General features: G+C 43.8%; 1 protein-coding gene across 3 annotated transcripts in view; it reads right to left on the reverse strand.

Moving 5' to 3' along the window:
- gria1b (glutamate receptor, ionotropic, AMPA 1b) overlaps positions 1 to 18,494 on the reverse strand; it is a 98,607-nt gene that overhangs the window by 44,929 nt on the left and 35,184 nt on the right. For all 3 annotated transcript variants that reach the window (XM_072375074.1, XM_072375073.1, XM_072375075.1), the window contains exons 4-6: positions 7,925 to 8,109; positions 1,885 to 1,938; positions 704 to 862 (exon numbers count right to left, since the gene is read on the reverse strand). In XM_072375074.1, coding sequence (XP_072231175.1) covers positions 704 to 862; positions 1,885 to 1,938; positions 7,925 to 8,109 — 398 coding nt within the window. The remainder of the gene's footprint in view (positions 1 to 703; positions 863 to 1,884; positions 1,939 to 7,924; positions 8,110 to 18,494) is intronic.

Raw genomic sequence — 18,494 nt, forward strand, 5'->3', positions numbered from 1 at the left:
CCTGGTAAAATATAGATATGAAGGGTTGTTTAAGACTTTTGCACAGGTCAGTCTGTCCATTGTTAATTAAACTATGGGACCTAAGAATCTTTTGGGAAAGAAGAAACTAAATATATCCATGTTTCCTTGTGATAAATACATGAGACTTAAGACTTTTGCTGTTCAGTCGTAACATTTATCAACAGGAAGCTGTTACTAATGTGATGTAAACGTCTGAGTTTTCATGTTGTCGTTAACATTTCACAGATGATCCGTCGCCTGCAGGCGATGTTGTGCTTTCTGCTTTATTTAACCCACATCTTTGTTCATTATGTCACATGATTTATGGATAATTCATTTAATTCAAACATGGAACATGTGATGATGTGTAAACTTCCTCAAAGTTCTTATGATTTTATCTAAAGGGGAAAAAAACAAGCCGCTGGCTTTATTTCAGCTTTTTATTATCATGCAGTTGAGCTTGGGAGGTTCTAAAACTCTCCAAATGAGTCATCAGATGGAAAAGATTATCATTTTGTGGGTGATTACAGCTTCTTTATGCAGAATCGGCACTTCTCACCGTCTCCCAAATTAATTTACCTCTAACTTCAATAGATAATTCCACAGAATAGGAGTTGAATGAATTAAAGTCAGTTCAGTGGCAGTAGCAGCTCTGCTGTGTGTGCGTGCACGTGTGCGTGCACGTGTGCGTGCATGTGTGCACCTTGAGCCTCTTGCGACCCAGTTTGAGGTCTTTGCTGTCGAAGTCCATCCACTCCTGGTTGATCTTCACCACAGCTGGATCGGACCTGTTCATCAGCTGGAAGCCCGTCACATTCGGCCCCAGCCTCTGAAACTCTGTGACGTTCAGGTCCATGAAGCCCTGACACGTGCACACACACACACACACACACACACACACGCAGCGGTAAGTTTCACTCACTGAACTTCACGTTTCACCGGTTCCTTCCAGCAAATAGACACAGCCTGAACCCACTGCATAAATAACAATTCACTGAACAAGAAACACGACTTCAGTTTGAATGAGAAAATAAAACAGTTTTAGAGATGAAAAAGGACTTGAATTTAACTTTAATTTGGATCAGTTTATATTTCTGCATCCGTGTGTTTATTATTCATTTGTGTTCTTTGCGTCTTTATAAACTAAAGAAGGTGAATCTGGACTCTCAAAGCCTCCGTTTCTCATTCAGATGTTTTTCTGTTTAAAAAGAATCACAAAGTTCATTCATTCTGTTTAATTAAGTTTCAAATCTTATATTTATTCACATTAGAACACAGAAAACATGTTTTAATGTGAGAATTTTTACTATTCTATGAAAAATATTCTTCAACAACACGTCTCAAAAACATCTGGAGAAGAGAAGAAGAAACAGCTGCAGGAACATGTTGCATCGAATCAGGTTAATACATGTCAGAAAGAGGCAGAGCCTCTCAGAAGTAAAGATGGGGGGGGTTTGACTGTCTGTGAAGACTTATAATATTATATTATGACATTATTAAAAGCTTCAGAGAATCTGGAGACGTCTCTGTGGCCTTCAGGCAGCTCTGAGATAAAAACAGACCCGATTCTGTCCTGGAATCACTGCCTGAGCTCAGGATCACTTCCAGGATTCATCATGACATCCACACAGCTCTAACCCCCCCCCACAACCATTTTCTACACCCGTTTAATCCACCTCAGGGCCGCGGGGGGGTGGAGCCTATCCCAGCTGTGGTTGGGCATCACAGAGCGTTTTTAAAGTGTGTGAAACAAAAAGAAAGAATGATTCTGGTCCTTTGAATCCGCTGCAGCTGAAGCAGCTTAAGGTGGAGACAGGTGGGGGTCATGGATGAGTTTATGTGTTGCAGGTGTGGAAAAGACGAGGAAACTGAACCTTTACTCACCAGACTGACCAGGATGTAGTGATAGTTCTTCAAGTTTCTCTTCTGAGCAGCAATCTGTCAAAATAAATGCTAATTAGATTGTTTTTAATGATGATGAAAAGCATCCATCACGCTCTCAAAGTGCTGAAACTGGAAGACTCGGCTGCTCTTTGAGGAAATAATTACTCAGAAAGAGCTGCAAAGAAGAGGTTTATAAGTCCACTGACAGATGACAGGAAGGAAGAGGAAGAAAGGGAGAGAAGTTGGAGGTTATAAAGAGGAGGAAGGGAGGATGAGAGGAGAAAGAAGCAGGTGTTTCCTGCTTTCAGGTCCAACTTTTAATGAGCATCAGTCGGTGAACGTTCGGCAGCGCTGATCGCTGCTGGAGGAAGAAGCTTATGAGCATCCCTCCTCTTCCTCTCCTTTTTCTGCAGCTCCCTCCTCTGCAGTTTCATTAAATCAAAACTCTGACTAACTCTGACTCTGATAAATGAGAGCAGATGGCAGAAAGAGCCCATAATAACTGCAGAGAGCAAAGACCTCGCGTCCTCAAATGATAGTTTAACGGAGAAAAATCCACCGGTTAAAAAGCTCAAAGTGACAGATGCTGCAGGCTTTGAAACTCTCCGGAGAAGCAGGATGAAGGACGGAGCAGACAGGTGAATTATTTCTCTGTTTGGTTGGTTATCAAGCAAAATGTGCTGCAAACAAACCCTCCTTTGTACCAGCTCCACAGTCTCCTGACTGACATCCAGCCGAGGCTCATAAACCACATTTATCGACCTTTTGATTGGATCAATTCAGCTCCAGGGTTCATAAATGTACGAATCAGATCCACACGACCTCCCTGAGAACATATCGGTGTCGTTCAATCCCGTCTGAACGGGGTAAATCATCTTAATTAGTAGCCAAGTTTACATTTTATCTTTGTTTTACGAAAGCAGGAAGATGGATTCCTTCATTTCAGATCAGGGTTAGTCTCCATGTAATTAGATTTTTGTGTTTTTATATAATCTGTCTGCACTTTTATGACAGTTTTTACTCCAAAGATTAAAAAAAACAGCAGCTTTGGAGGCTCTCTTCATGGTTTTTAGAGTTTTAATGAACATGCAGAGGTTAATAGTTCATAGTGGGCTGTAACTATCTGAGAGTAAAGCTCTTTATGATTGGTCAGGCCTCAGGAGTTCAGATATATACTGATCAAACCAAGATATTACTGTCAGGCCCCGCAGCTCGACAGTGTTAGACACTGACGGGCTCATCTCCTGGTGGGAATCAATGGACCAAATCTATATTTCCTGTCATGATGGAAGACAAATCATTCAAATCAGCGGAAGTTAATTAATTTAAAAGGTCTGGATCCCGATAGACTGATTAAATATGTTCCATATGTGAGAAATCAACCAACACTGCATCGTTTCTGGGGTCCTGATCGGTGTCTTTAAACAACAATAAATCAAGTCCCGACTCCAAAGGTCTGATCAGTGATGGGTGAAGATATTTAATCCAAGAATTTAAAGAAACACCGGAGAATTTGGCAGTGTTTTGGCTCCGCCTACAGTTTTGGACGTAACACCGGCCCTGCACGTGCACAGCCGTACATGTTGACCAGTACCAGGGGACTCAGGCCGCAGATGCAGGGTCGTGTGGTTCCAAGATGGTTTTATTTAAGTGACCAAACACACACAGAGCACAGCACAGCAGGCCAAAAGAAAAGGATATAAAACTCCTAAGATAAGATCCTGGTGGAGAAGAAGCTATGAAAGTTACAAACATAAATCTCTCCAAACTGGGAGGAAAACAGAAAAGCTATGAAGACTAAACAAAGCAGAAGACACGCTCTCAAAATGAGGCGGAATAAAACAGAAGGCTTTTTTTTTCTTAACAAAACAGAGGCTCTATGAAACTTTAGCGATAACTAAAAGCTCTCCTTTAACGGAGAGCGACTAGGAACGGTTACAACAAAAATCCCTCCTTGAAAATGGAGGAAAAGCAAAGCTATGAAACTTACCGTTACCATAAATAAACCAAGGCTATGGACGAGAGTAATTTACAAAAACAGGATAGCACTGCAGGAGAGTCGCTCGCTGCAGGCTTGTGGGTTCAAGGGACAAGACAAGATGGTAAAGATGCTCAAAGGAGACAAAATACTGGCAGAAGACAAGGGAAACAGACTATCTGAACACATGAGGGACCAAGGGGAACAGGTGGAAACACTTTGGGAATCAGGGAAGACAATGAGACACGGGAGGAAGGGCAAGATACCTGAAATAAGAGGGGAAGGTCAGTGATTTTTTCAAAATAAAACAGGAAATGACGAGACATGGAACAGAAAATAAACCGTGACACAGGTCATGTTGAAGAGGCCACAAAGACGCCACCAAAAGCCCACAAAGATGAGAGTAAAGCAGGAAACCAAAGCTGTGAACTGCGTTACCTCAGCCCCCAAGAACTTAGGAGGCTGGGGATGGCTAACGTGCTACAAAACAGGCCAGAAGCACATGGCTTTAAGGCAGGGGTCGGGAACCTTTTTGACTAAGAGAGCCATGAAAGCAAAAAATTTGGAAATTTATTTCAATGAGAGCCATATGATATATTTTAAAAGTGAATTCAACTAAATGTCAGTATAATAAGCCTCTGAATTTATTAGAATATTATTTATTAGCATATTATATTAGCATATTATTTATTAGCATATTATTTATTAGCATATATTAGCATATTATTTATTAGCATATTATTTATTAGCATACTCGCCATCTGTGAATGGTTTTCCGTTCCTCACCATCGATGTAATTTTGTCTTTGCAAATTAGACACACCGCAGAATTTGGCGAATTCTTCAGTCCATTCGGCCTGAAATGTACGATACTCTTTTTTTCTTTTCGCCATCTTCTTCGTCGAAGGGTTAGCTTTGAGCTAATGACCGAGCAGACTGATTCAAAAGGGGCCGTTTACCTGTTTTACGCTGCCAACGTAGTCCAGCATCATCCAATTAAAATAATGGACAGTTGCTCCTGCAGCCCTGAACAGGACATGAAAAATCGATGGATGGATTAAAACAAGTGAGAATATTTAGTTTTATCTGCCAGATGCAATCATCAAAAGAGCCACACCTGGCTCGCGAGCCATAGGTTCCCGACCCCTGCTTTAAGGTTTAAAACCTTTCTGTTGTTCCTCTAATATGACAGGATATTGGGTTCCTGGAGCATTAACTGTATCTATCCTCTGTCGGCTTCTCTTTTTCTTATTTCCTGTCATGACTTATTCTTTACAAGGTGCTAAATCTTTCAACTATAGACAAAACCTCCCGAATGTGTGAACACGCGACCCTTGAACCCGTCACCTGAAGTCATCGTCACGCAGAGCCACCTGAGACTCAGCTCACGATAATTAAATGAACCGAGCCAGAGTCCAGTCGAGCGCCACCTGATGATGTCAGAGGAAATAAAGCAAACAAGCGAAGCCAACAGCTTCATATCACAGATCAAAACACCACCTGATGCTCTGCTCTCTGTCTGCCAGCTGAGCAACTTCCTGTAAATCTCACAATGTTAAAAACAACCCTCTGTGGTCAGTTATCAGTGATGCTGAAGTCAAAAATCTGCATCTGAACGCTGCAGAGAAGGGACCTAAAGTCTACTGGTTTGGGTTCAAAGTGCAGAAATCATCCTATTTTCATTTAAGAGCTCTACTGTCGCACCACTGGTGGCCACCTGGGGCAGCACTGAGCTTTTCTCTGTGAAATCGCAGAGTTTGGACACATGTTTAGTGGGAAAGTTGTTTGAAGTAACGGATCCCAACAGATCCAAAGTCCAGATGAGTTGGAGAGGAGCCGATGGACGGCAGCAGCAGAACAGAGAGAAGGGAGGAGGAAGTTTCTTTTTTCACTTGATCGTTATGTGGAAAATTAGATCACAGGCAAGTAAAGTTAACACAGACGAGGACACTACAGGACAGGGAATATTAGGAATGCAGTTTTTCACTGAGCCGAAGCTGTAAAAATATGCTTCAGACGCCCAACGCCTCAGCAGACAGGCTGGTAAAAGTAAAGGAGACTGCAGACAGACTGGTAAAAGTAAAGGAGACTGCACACAGACTGGTAAACGTAAAGGAGACAGCAGACAGACTGGTAAAAGTAAAGGAGACTGCAGACAGACTGGTAAAAGTAAAGGAGACTGCACACAGACTGGTAAACGTAAAGGAGACAGCAGACAGACTGGTAAAAGTAAAGGAGACTGCAGACAGACTGGTAAAAGTAAAGGAGACTGCACACAGACTGGTAAAAGTAAAGGAGACTGCAGACAGACTGGTAAAAGTAAAGGAGACTGCAGACAGACTGGTAAAAGTAAAGGAGACTGAAGACAGACTGGTAAAAGTAAAGGAGACTGCACACAGACTGGTAAAAGTAAAGGAGACTGCACACAGACTGGTAAACGTAAAGGAGACTGCAGACAGACTGGTAAACGTAAAGGAGACTGCAGACAGACTGGTAAAAGTAAAGCAGAAACAGCGCAGTGTCACATCTGGTTTGCAGAAACTGTTGCAGAAAATCAGGCTGGTGATGTCCAGGAAGTCACTCTAAAGTCATTTTTCTATCTGAGAATCTTCAGCAGTCTCCGTTTTTACTCTGTTTTTGACATTCATGAAGGAAATGAGCTGATCTGCAACCTTGGAAAGCCTCTCAGAAAGAGACGATTAAACATTTGTTGTGCAGCCTCCCATTTGTCCATGGGATTGTTTGATTCCACACGCCATCTTTTCTCCTACATATCCCACAATGCATTTCAGCCAGCAGTTTGAGCTGAGGCTCAGGTGAGCCATGCTAAGCTAATGTAGCCTGCAGCAGAGCTTCAGAGGTTCGCTTCGTGCTCTGCAGAGGAGCAGGTGAGACGTTCTCATTTAGACTTAAAGCAAACATCCACTCTGCTCATCTGTGGCCACCTGACGGGAAACGGCGCTCCCTTCAGAGGCGAACTTACTGTCCCTGTTGTGATGCAGCTTTAAAAGAGTTTGTTCAGACACTTCTGTCAAAATGAAACAGCTCTAATGGGCTCTGAGCAGCTGGCAGACAGCAGCAGCTTCCCAAAGGGAACAAAGAGGAGGAAGTGACACCAACCAGAGCTGCACTGAGGCTGAAATAAAGAAGCTGAAACCCTGTGTTTATGGTCAGTTGAGCTCATGCACGGAGGGATGCTGCAGCGCTCATTTTTCAGCCTCATTATGGCTTCATGATTAAAAAGAAAACTAATCACATTTAATGCAAACGGTCTAATTAATCTTTGTCTGCCATCTGGTTATTAAACTCTTATCACGCCGCGTATTAACTGCTCTCCTCCTGTTGTTGTAGTCAGAATCAGCTGATAAACACAGCTCTGATCCATTCACTCTTACAGGATTATGTGTCTTCATTTGAGCCAAATTAAATGTAACCACATGAATTAAGGCCACCAGGACGGCTCTGAATCAGGACTGCTGGTGCGAATCTAATTAAGAATCAATACATATGATGGTGACTGAATTGATCCGTCTGAAAAGCATCTTTCAGTTCAGCCTCGGCTCTCAGATCCGTGAGTTTTCATGAGGAAAGTAATCTTTCCCATGCTTTATTTTCAGCTGCTTTTGAATAAGCTTGAGTTTCAAAACGGAATCATGTTTTAACTCCTGATTTTATCTATTGTTCTTATTTCCTTCTTTTGTTTAAATTTTAAATCATGCTTTTTATTTCTTCTGTTTTAATGTCTCTGTGAAGCACTTTGAATCAGCTTGTAGTTGAATTGTTCTATAAAATAAACTCGCCTTGCCTTGGAAACACTGAAATGATCACATTTCAGTGTGAAAAGCATCATTTATCTATCCTATCTTCATGTTCATTAAAAGAAAAAAACAACAAGCCATCATTTCCTCAAGAGACTCATTTATGTGTTCAGCTGCAAGTATTTTCCACTCAGATCAATACTGTGAAACTGTGAGGGAATGTGGGCTGATTGCACAGATAAGAGTCTTCTGCTCTTCAGCAGAACTCGGAAACTGATCTGATGCCAGGTCACTGAGAGTCTCACCAGGTTGAGGATGGAGTTGAGGCGCTCGAGCTCGCAGTCGATGATGATCTGGAAGTCCTTCTTGTAGTCGAGGTCAGCCAGCAGCTTGATGAAGGCTGCCTCTGTCAGAGAGTCCAGGTTAACGGAGGTGACCTGCCAGCTGTGCTCTGCCGCCGTGTCGAGGATCCTCTGCAGCACCGCCAGACCTGAGAGGCCCAAAGGAAACACATCACCTCAGCGACGGCTGTTGTTCAATCCCTGCTTTGGAGCCGTGAAACAGGGGAAATAAGAGATTTATAATTAGGTTTTATGGAATTAGATGTGCCCGCCTCTGGCCCAACGACCTCTGGGATAGGCTCCACCCCCCTGAACCCGACCGACGGATTAAGCAGGTACAGAAGATGGATGGAACAGAACTGTGCAAAAGTCTTGAGTCACCCCTAATTTATTTACTGTCAGGAACACGGGAAACAGTTTTAGGACATGTTCAAACATGGAAATAAACCCAGAAACATGAAAACTCGACGTTTGCATCACATTAGTAAAAAACACAGGATTACAGCTTCCTGTTGATAAATGTTACGACTGAACAGAACTGTGCAAAAGTCTTAAGCCACTTCTCATGTATTTATCACAAGGAAACATGGATATATTTAGTTTCTTCTTTCCCAAAAGATTCTTAGGTCCCATAGTTTAATTAACAATGGACAGACTGACCTGTGCAAAAGTCTTAAACAACCCTTCATATCTATATTTTACCAGGAACGTGGGAATCATGTGCAGCAATTTATTAAAACGTGTTTAAACATGGAAATAAACCCAGAATCTGAGGGAAAAACCAGAGTTTTTTATCAGTTCTCAGCAGCTTTAAAGTGAATCTCTGCTCTGAGCTCCTTTATTCTCCAACACAGCCTGAACCCTCTGAGACAAGCTTTCTGTCATTTCTTTAAGGAGTCTTCAGGAATAGTTCTCCAGGCTTCTTGAAGGACATCCCAAAGCTCTTCTTTGGATGTGGGCTGCCTTTTGTTCCGTTCTCTGTCAGATGATCCCACACTGCTTCAATAATGTTGAGGTCCGGGCTCTGGGGAGGATTCATCCCTCCATAAGACCTGTTGCCACTGATTTTCAGTCCACTTCTTGTGTCATTTGGCACAGCTCAGCCTTTTCTCCCTGTTTCCCTTCCTTAAGAACGGCTTCTTGACAGCCACCCTTCCATGGAGACCATTTCTGATGAGGCTTGGGCCAACAGTAGATGGATCAGCTGAAGGTCCAGATGCATCTCTCAGGTCCTGTCAGGTCACAGCTGGATTTTTTCCTCTTTCTTAAGGACATCACTTTCAGATCCTGTTCATCTGCTGGAGATAGTTTTTTTAGGCCTGACACTTCTTCTTTTGTCCTCCACTTGTCCAGTACCTAAAGTGCTTAATGATACAACACATTCCTCTAAACAAGGACCAGACTGCAGCAGCAGCTGATGTCCAAACAGAAGCATTGAAAGATCTCCATGAGGTCTGGAGAACTATTGCTCAAGATCACTTTAAAAGTCCTGCTGCTTGGATCCAATAATAAAAAAGGGTAACAATACTTTGCTCAGTGCTTTCTGAGCTCCTCGTTTATTCAGCTCTTCTGCCTTTAGTCAGCAAAACAGAATCCGTTTGTGCATCTTTAAATGTCGTCTTTTTCTACAAGCTAACAAGCAGTTTTCTGCTCTGCGTTTGAAAACCCCATGAGTCAGAAATTACATTTTACTGAACACACACACACACACACACAGACACACACACACACACACACACACACACTCACACACACACACTCTCACACACACACACACACACACACACACAGACACACACTCACACACACTCACACACACACACAGACACACACACACACACACACACACTCACACACACACACACACACACACACACAGACACACACTCACACACACAGACACACACACACACACACACACACTCACACACACACACTCTCACACACACACACACACACACACACACAGACACACACTCACACACACTCACACACACACACAGACACACACACACACACACACACACTCACACACTCACACACACACACACACACACACTCACACACACACACTCTCACACACACACACACACACACACTCACACACACACACTCTCACACACACACACACACACACACACACAGACACACACTCACACACACTCACACACACACACAGACACACACACACACACACACACACTCACACACTCACACACACACACACACACACACTCACACACACACACTCTCACACACACACACATACACACAGACACACACACACACACACTCACACACTCACACTCACACACACACACACACACACACACACACACACACACACACACACACACACACTCACACACACACACACACACACACACACACACACACACACACACACTCATATGTATGATTCACACTGTGTTCAAAAGGAAACTCAGCAAAATTCACTGAGACTTCAAAGACCCTGTGAGACGCAAACAAATGCTTACACAGATATCTCTGTTAGGACATTGCACTGATTCCCATTCATTCCCATTCATTCCCATCCATTAATTCCCATTCATTCAGTCTCATTCCCATTCATTCCCACCCATTCATTCCCCTTCATTCCCATCCATTCCCACTCATTCCCACCCATCCATTCTCATTCATTCCCACCCATTCCCACTCATTCCTTCCCACCCATTCATTCCCCTTCATTCCCATCCATTTATTCCCATTCATTCCCACCCATTCATTCCCATTCACTGTGGAATATCTGAACCTACCCAGGATCCCTGAAATCTTGTCTTATCAGAGCTGACTTTGGTCTCAACAAAGACCCGATTCACACGCTTTACGTCCAAATAAACGCGGTCAGGAGTCAGCTCAAAGGTTCCTGTAAAACTTTTGTCATTTTCCACGTTTCAGGCTAACATTTGTAGTCGTGTAGCAGCAATAAAAAGTTAAACAATGAACACATTTAGATAATTACTTAATGATGAGGAGCCTCAATTAAATAATTTGATAGATGAAAACAGTGAGTTCTAACAACAGAGCGATTTAAATGCATATTTAATAAGACACAGCATGTACCAGACTGTGAGTTCGGATGGATTATTTCAGACTGTTTTATGGGCAAGAAAATGTCTAAAAGAATATAACATATGTTCAGAGAAGGAAAACTGGTGTCATATCACTCAGGAGATTAACTTTAGGGTTAATCAGCTTGATCAAAGCATCATTCGTAAAGCATTTAAGTTAAAACTTGTCCATCAGGCCTCATCATGGAAGCTGTGAGGAGATATCAGGAGACATTTCCCCAGATGTGGAGACTCCTGAGTCACGTCAGGCTGAAGCTGCTCTTCCATGTCCTTCTGCTCTGCTTCAGTCTGCAACAGGCCATTTGTGCTGAGTTGATAATGAATTTGACAAGACATGGTTCTGCACTGGATAATTCATCGAGTTTGGGCCTGGCCACCTGACACAGATAAAAACGGACTTTCTTTTGTAAGGAGGTGAACCGTAGAGCCACTTTGTGAGCCTATAAGGGAAAGGTGGTCATCCTTTGTTACAGGAAACACTGCAAAGACAAAGGTTAAAGTACAAAAAGTAGGAGCGGACACAAGGGAAAAGCCAAGAAAGGAACAGGGATACATGGTCAAAGCAGGAAGTGTCAGAAATGAAGGAGAAGACACAGTCCATAAGATCAGTGGTTTTATCTGCGCTGATCAGTGAAACTTTAAGACCTTTTGACCTTTAGAAGATTGTTTGCATCTGTATGTGTAGAGCAGTGGTTCCCAACTGGTGGGTCGCGACCCAAAAGCGGGTCGCGGACCGTTTTCAATGGGTCGCCAGATAAAAAAGTTCAGAAAACTGACCATGCTTTGATTTTGAAGGGCTCAGAATGCATGCTGTTCACACTCCTAAACAGTAGGTGGCGACGATGCCCTGTGACGCTAATCGCCATTTCACAGATAGAAGAACGGTTTCTTTTCATATGAGAGTGACCACGGCGACACGCAGGTACGACACTGACTACATAAAATGTGGATTTTCTTATCTCGAGGACAAAGGGGGAACGACCTCGGTGCACTTTTTGGTTTTGAATTAAAAAGCAGCCACTTGAGTGTTAAAGGGCATTTTTCCTCTCTACGACACACTCTTTTGTTTGCTTTTCTTTATCGTTAAACTTGAATTTCGTCTCTATTGACACACTGTGATATTTTATTTTACGTCAGGTTCAAACTGCAACATGTTTTCTTTAAAGAAATTTGAGATGTTAAAAGTTTGGGAACCACTGGTGTCGGGTACATTTCCAGCAACTAACTGGACCTCATGCATGTGTGAAATGTACATGAATGAAGATGAAATCATGATAACTAATCTAACTTGTAAAGGTAAAAGATGTCACTAAATAAATGTACTGTCTGGGGTGAGCTGAAACTGTTTGTCTGACCTTGAGCTAGTTCAGGCAGCATTAGCTGTCTCTAATGGTATAAAAGGTGTCTGATCTTCTCTAGCCGATCTTTGTGCTATTCTATGCAAAGAGTGAGAAAGAAACTGTCATTTATTGCCAATAACTGACTGTAAACACAAAGAAAACTCGTCTTTCTTCATTAAACGACCAGATGTTGGATTAAACCACACTAAAGCAGATCTTATCCTCGCTTGAACAGCAGCAACTGGAACGATAGACAAGAAGACCCCGAAATCAGCCACTTTACACAATATGCCGGACACAGAAAAGTGTTGTTGCTGCAGGGAAAGTGAATCACTGGCAGGTCTAAGCTCCCCAGAGCGCTTTTACAACCTTCTCCTCAGATTAAATTGGTGCTTTGCTCTGATTTATGCGTCACAGTCACACCTAAAGCAACAGATACTGGAGCAGTTCATCGGCTCATGTTGTTGTACAACCCAAAGCAGGTAGAAAGCAAGTTCAAATTCTGCAGAAATCTCTGCAGAAATCTTTGTTTTTGACACTTTTGAGGGGAATGAGGTGATGTGGGAGCTAAGGCAGAGCACTGAGCAGAGAGAGGTCAGTTAAAGATGTGTTACGGAGCTGTTTGACAGTGGAACCGTTAAATTACTCCAATGAGCTCGATCATGTAGACACAGGATGAGAGATGCATCAAATCTGCTTAAAAGTCACATAATGGAGGTTTCGACCCCTTTAATTGGAACGGCTCATCAGCTGTTTTCTCCCTTACTTTGTGCTTATATAGAAGATGTTGCACATATTGTTGGGAAGCTTTGATCTTTTTTATATGGTGACCACTCTGAGAAGAATTACTAAACAGTTAATAAACCCTGGTGCTAATCCACTGATCTACTGTCTGATTCCTTTGTTTTCCATCAGGGCCTCGACAGTCCAGTTGAGTTAAACTCTCTTAATGTACAGATTTAACTGGTGCCTAAAGAAATATGTGCTTGCATTCATGCAGAGAACATCCTAGGACTGCATTTCCTTTCAGATTGCTGCATGGAGGTGGATAAATGCGTCTTCTGAAGACGACCTGTAAGTGTGTCCCTAATCTGTCCTGAGTGCTGGTCCCTAAGGATCTACGTTAATATCAGCAGTAAGCAGGGCTTTAGATGCTGTTTCCAGGAGGGAGGTGTGTGTGTTTTTGTGTCATTATGGGGACCAAAACCCGACTGGGCACCGACTTTATGGGGACCGCGGTGTGCAAAGGTATTTTTTAAGGGTAAGAACTGGTTTTAGAGGTTAGGATTAGGTGGATAGTTAGGGTTAGGATTGGGCACTCGGTTACAGGGTGTTTCTGCATCTGCATGGAGAGACAGATGTGTTTGTTATTCAGTTCCAGTGGAAATGATTTGACTCAACTTGTTGTTGCTGTAGGTGCGTCGCTCTGACAGAGAAAACACGAGCACCTCTGAAAGGTTAATGCTCATTACAGCCCATAAACCGACGGTGTTTACAGCTGCCACCAAGGCTCAGCTCAGCATGTGTTAATATCACAGACAGCCTTCAATTAAAGCTACAGCAGAGCAAGACAAGAGCGAACATCAGTCACTGACACAAAAAGGAAGAACAATAATTATAGATGGATGATAAAAATAGAGCATGGAAATAGGTGGCACACAAAAGAGATTTAGAGGAGTCTTATAAACACTAATCTGCTCTCAGTTCTGCGTCTAATTTCCATAATGCGTGTGTCATTTACTGTTAATACAAGAAGAAATGAAGAGGAGAAAAGAGGGGGAGGATATGTGAAAAAGGAGGAGTAGATGAGCGCCGATACAAAAGAAGAAAGAAAGGGAACGTTTGGGCGGAGATATGACGAGGAAAGAGATAAAATGAAGGACAAAAGGAAAAATAACACTGTGGGGATTAGAAGAAAATGTGAAAATTAAAGGTAGTATGAGGACAAAATGTGAGGAGAGAAAATTATGAGCAAAGACGAGGTGGAAAGAGACAGACTGAGGGATGAAATGGGAAAGTAAAGAGCTGATATAAAGGGAGAAGCAGAAATCAGGAGGAACCAAAGCAGAGGACAGTTTCATCTCTTTCAGATGATCACAGCATCCGTCCTTACAGGCTAATTACCTAAACTGGGCCCAGAACCAGCCCAAACCAGTCCAAACCAGCCCAGAACCAGTCCAAACCAGCCCAAACCAGCCCGAACCAGACCAAACCAGCCCAGAACCAGCCCAAACCAGACCAAACCAGTCAAAACCAGCCCAGAACCAGCCCAAACCAGCCCAAACCAGCCCGAACCAGTCCAAACCAGCCCAGAACCAGCCCAAACCAGCCCAAACCAGCCCAAACCAGTCAAAACCAGCCCAAACCAGCCCAAACCAGCCCAAAACCAGCCCAAACCAGTCCAAACCAGCCCAGAACCAGCCCAAACCAGTCCAAACCAGCCCAGAACCAGCCCAAACCAGCCCAGAACCAGCCCAAACCAGACCAGAACCAGCCCAAACCAGCCCAGAACCAGACCAAACCAGCCCAAACCAGCCCAGAACCAGACCAAACCAGCCCAAACCAGCCCAGAACCAGCCCAAACCAGTCCAAACACGCCCAGAACCAGCCCAAACCAGTCCAAACCAGCCCAAACCAGCCCAAACCAGGGCTTCATCAGCTGGGTTAGGGTCAATAGGTTTATCTTCCAGTTCAATTAACCCAAAAACCGAGCGGCTCAATTATTAGACACAGGTGTAGCCCCACCTCTCCCCTAACGGCTCCTGGGATAGGCTCCGCCCCCCTGTGACCCTGAATTGGATGAAGAAAGTTTAGAAAATGGACGGACAGCAGGGGGCCTCCTGGAGGTTTCTGTGCATCAAACTGCTGTTTTAAGGTATCTGACTTTATTTGAGCTGGTCGGTGGGTGATTCAGCGCCGTATCCAGGGTTCGCTGAGGTTTAGCTCTGGATGGCGCCGGGCTGGATGAGGTCCATGCTGGTCGTCTGATTTAGTTTAAAAAACGATGTATTCATGTCTAATGTTGAGGGAATTAAATCCTGGGAGTCTGGGGAAAGCTTGACAGTTCATGTCCTCAACATTGTTTTATAGATTTTAACACGCTTTAGTTTTCTTTCCCGTGAATATTATTGTTTCTGTTTGATTTCTTGCTAGAAACTTGGGTGTCATGATTGGTGACCAACTAACCTTCAAAGATCCCGTTACCCCCAGCAACGCTCTCCTAACTGGTCTCCTAACTGGTTTCCTAACTGGTTTCCTAACTGGTCTCCTAACTGGTTTCCTAACTGGTCTCCTAACTGGTCTCCTAACTGGTCTCCTAACTGGTGTCCTAACTGGTTTCCTAACTGGTCTCCTAACTGGTTTCCTAACTGGTCTCCTAACTGGTTTCCTAACTGGTTTCCTAACTGGTCTCCTAACTGGTCTCCTAACTGGTCTCCTAACTGGTTTCCTAACTGGTCTCCTAACTGGTTTCCTAACTGGTCTCCTAACTGGTCTCCTAACTGGTCTCCTAACTGGTTTCCTAACTGGTCTCCTAACTGGTTTCCTAACTGGTCTCCTAACTGCTCTCCTAACTGGTCTCCTAACTGGTTTCCTAACTGGTCTCCTAACTGGTCTCCTAACTGGTTTCCTAACTGGTCTCCTAACTGGTCTCCTAACTGGTCTCCTAACTGGTTTCCTAACTGGTCTCCTAACTGCTCTCCTAACTGGTTTCCTAACTGGTTTCCTAACTGGTCTCCTAACTGGTTTCCTAACTGGTTTCCTAACTGGTCTCCTAACTGGTCTCCTAACTGGTCTCCTAACTGGTTTCCTAACTGGTCTCCTAACTGGTTTCCTAACTGGTCTCCTAACTGCTCTCCTAACTGGTCTCCTAACTGGTTTCCTAACTGGTCTCCTAACTGGTCTCCTAACTGGTTTCCTAACTGGTCTCCTAACTGGTTTCCTAACTGGTCTCCTAACTGCTCTCCTAACTGGTCTCCTAACTGGTCTCCTAACTGGTTTCCTAACTGGTCTCCTAACTGCTCTCCTAACTGGTTTCCTAACTGGTCTCCTAACTGCTCTCCTAACTGGTTTCCTAACTGGTTTCCTAACTGGTCTCCTAACTGGTTTCCTAACTGGTTTCCTAACTGCTCTCCTAACTGGTCTCCTAACTGGTTTCCTAACTGGTTTCCTAACTGGTCTCCTAACTGGTCTCCAGCCTGTGAAACCTCTGCAGATGGTCCAGAACGCGGCGGTGCGTCTGGTCTTGGATCAGCCTAAAAGAACACGCCCCCCCTCTGTTCATTGAGCTCCTCTGGCTGCCCTTAGCCGCCTGCATCAGATCCAAGTCCCTGATGTTAGCTACAAAGAGCTTAATGGAACGGCTCCATCTACTTGAATGCTCTTGCAAAGGCTTCTGTCCCAACTGGGTCCCTCCGTTGGTCCCAGGATTGTCGTCTAGCAGCTCCTACACCACGCCTAAGACAATCCAAACTCTGTTCATGTGTCGTCCCACGATGGTGGAATGACCTACCGAGCGCTACCAGAACAGGGGCGTCCCTGTCTATCTTCAAGAAGCTCCTGAAAACCCAGCTCTTCAGAGAGCATCTCCTATCCCAGCACTTACCTTGTACTTCCCTCCCCCCTCTATCTCTGCACTTTATCTTTCTGCACTTCCTTCTATGCCTGCACCCTATCTCTACTCTGTCCCCTCTGACAGAGTCGGACTCCTGGGTTCCTTCTATGTAGCTTATTGTTAGCTTTTATAAAGCTGTTATATCTTCATTTGTAAGTCGCTTTGGATAAAAGCGTCTGATAAATACAGAAACATAAACATTTCTTGGTAACTTGGAGATGAGATGAATGTGTATTTATTCAGCTGAAAACCCTCTAAAGCAGATGTCATGCACGGGTTGGGTTGCCAGGTTGAGCAAACAAAGAACCAAACAAGCTAATGAACTAGCAGCTTGTCGTGATGTGACTCAGCCTTTTCCAACCTGGAACCTCCAAGTCAACTCTGGTCAGGTTTGAGCATCATCACATAAATTCAGCCCAGCAGCACGAGTGATTTTAACGGATCAGGGAGGAGGTAAAACCTCAGAAATATGCCGACATCTCAACGGCAGATGAGGTCAGAAGGGTTCCAGAGTAACTTTTAATTAGAAGAGTTTCAACACCCGAGCACAAAAGAAGCTTCTGTTCTGGCCTCCCTCTTGGAAGAGCTTTTAATGTGTTTGCTGGAGCGTGAACGTACGACTGGCTGAGTGTGTGGGGGCGTGCGCACGTGTGCACGTTGCATGTCTAACGGGGTGTTAGCGAGACATCAGACCGGCCATGCAGCAGCATTTATGTCGAGCTCACAGAAAAAAAAAAGGTTCATGTTCAATTACACACGGTGTGTTCATGCGAGTTGATGCTCTGGTTAATTTCCCAGCAGCTGCCGTCCGTCCGTCTGTCCATTTCCTATCTTTTATTTCTTTTATGTTATATTTATGAAACACAACTTGGTGTTAAAGCTAACATGAATAACAAGAACAAAGATCTTTCAAACGCTATGTTTGAATAGATAATTATGTTTTTATAGCGTGAGAATGAGCCATGTACAGCGATTAGCTCAGCAAGTCCTATTAATCACCAGAAAAAAGCCCAGAAGAAGAGTGGGACCGAGACGGGTCCGTGTGGAGGTGGAGGCTGTTTAAGGGTTTGTGGTTTACAGATGAGGAAGAACAGGTGAAGGCCTGTGAACTGACCTCATCACAGAGAAGATACACGAAGAAGTGAAGAGAATTTAGGACAGATGAATTCGCTGACTGTTCCCTGACTGTTAGCTCAAGCTGTTAGCTGACTGTTCACTGACTGTTCGCTGACTGTTAGCTCAAGCTGTTAGCTGACTGTTAGCTGACTGTTAGCTCAAGCTGTTACTTGACTGTTAGCTGACTGTTAGCTGACTGTTAGCTGACTGTTAGCTGACTGTTAGCTGACTGTTCGCTGACTGTTCGCTGACTGTTCGCTGACTGTTAGCTGACTGTTAGCTGACTGTTTGCTGACTGTTAGCTGACTGTTCACTGACTGTTAGCTGACTGTTTGCTGACTGTTAGCCGACTGTTAGCCGACTGTTCGTTGACT

The sequence above is a fragment of the Leuresthes tenuis genome, unplaced genomic scaffold, assembly GCF_036924035.1.
Source record: "Leuresthes tenuis unplaced genomic scaffold, fLeuTen1.0.hap1 SCAF_21, whole genome shotgun sequence".
Lineage (NCBI taxonomy): Eukaryota > Metazoa > Chordata > Actinopteri > Atheriniformes > Atherinopsidae > Leuresthes > Leuresthes tenuis.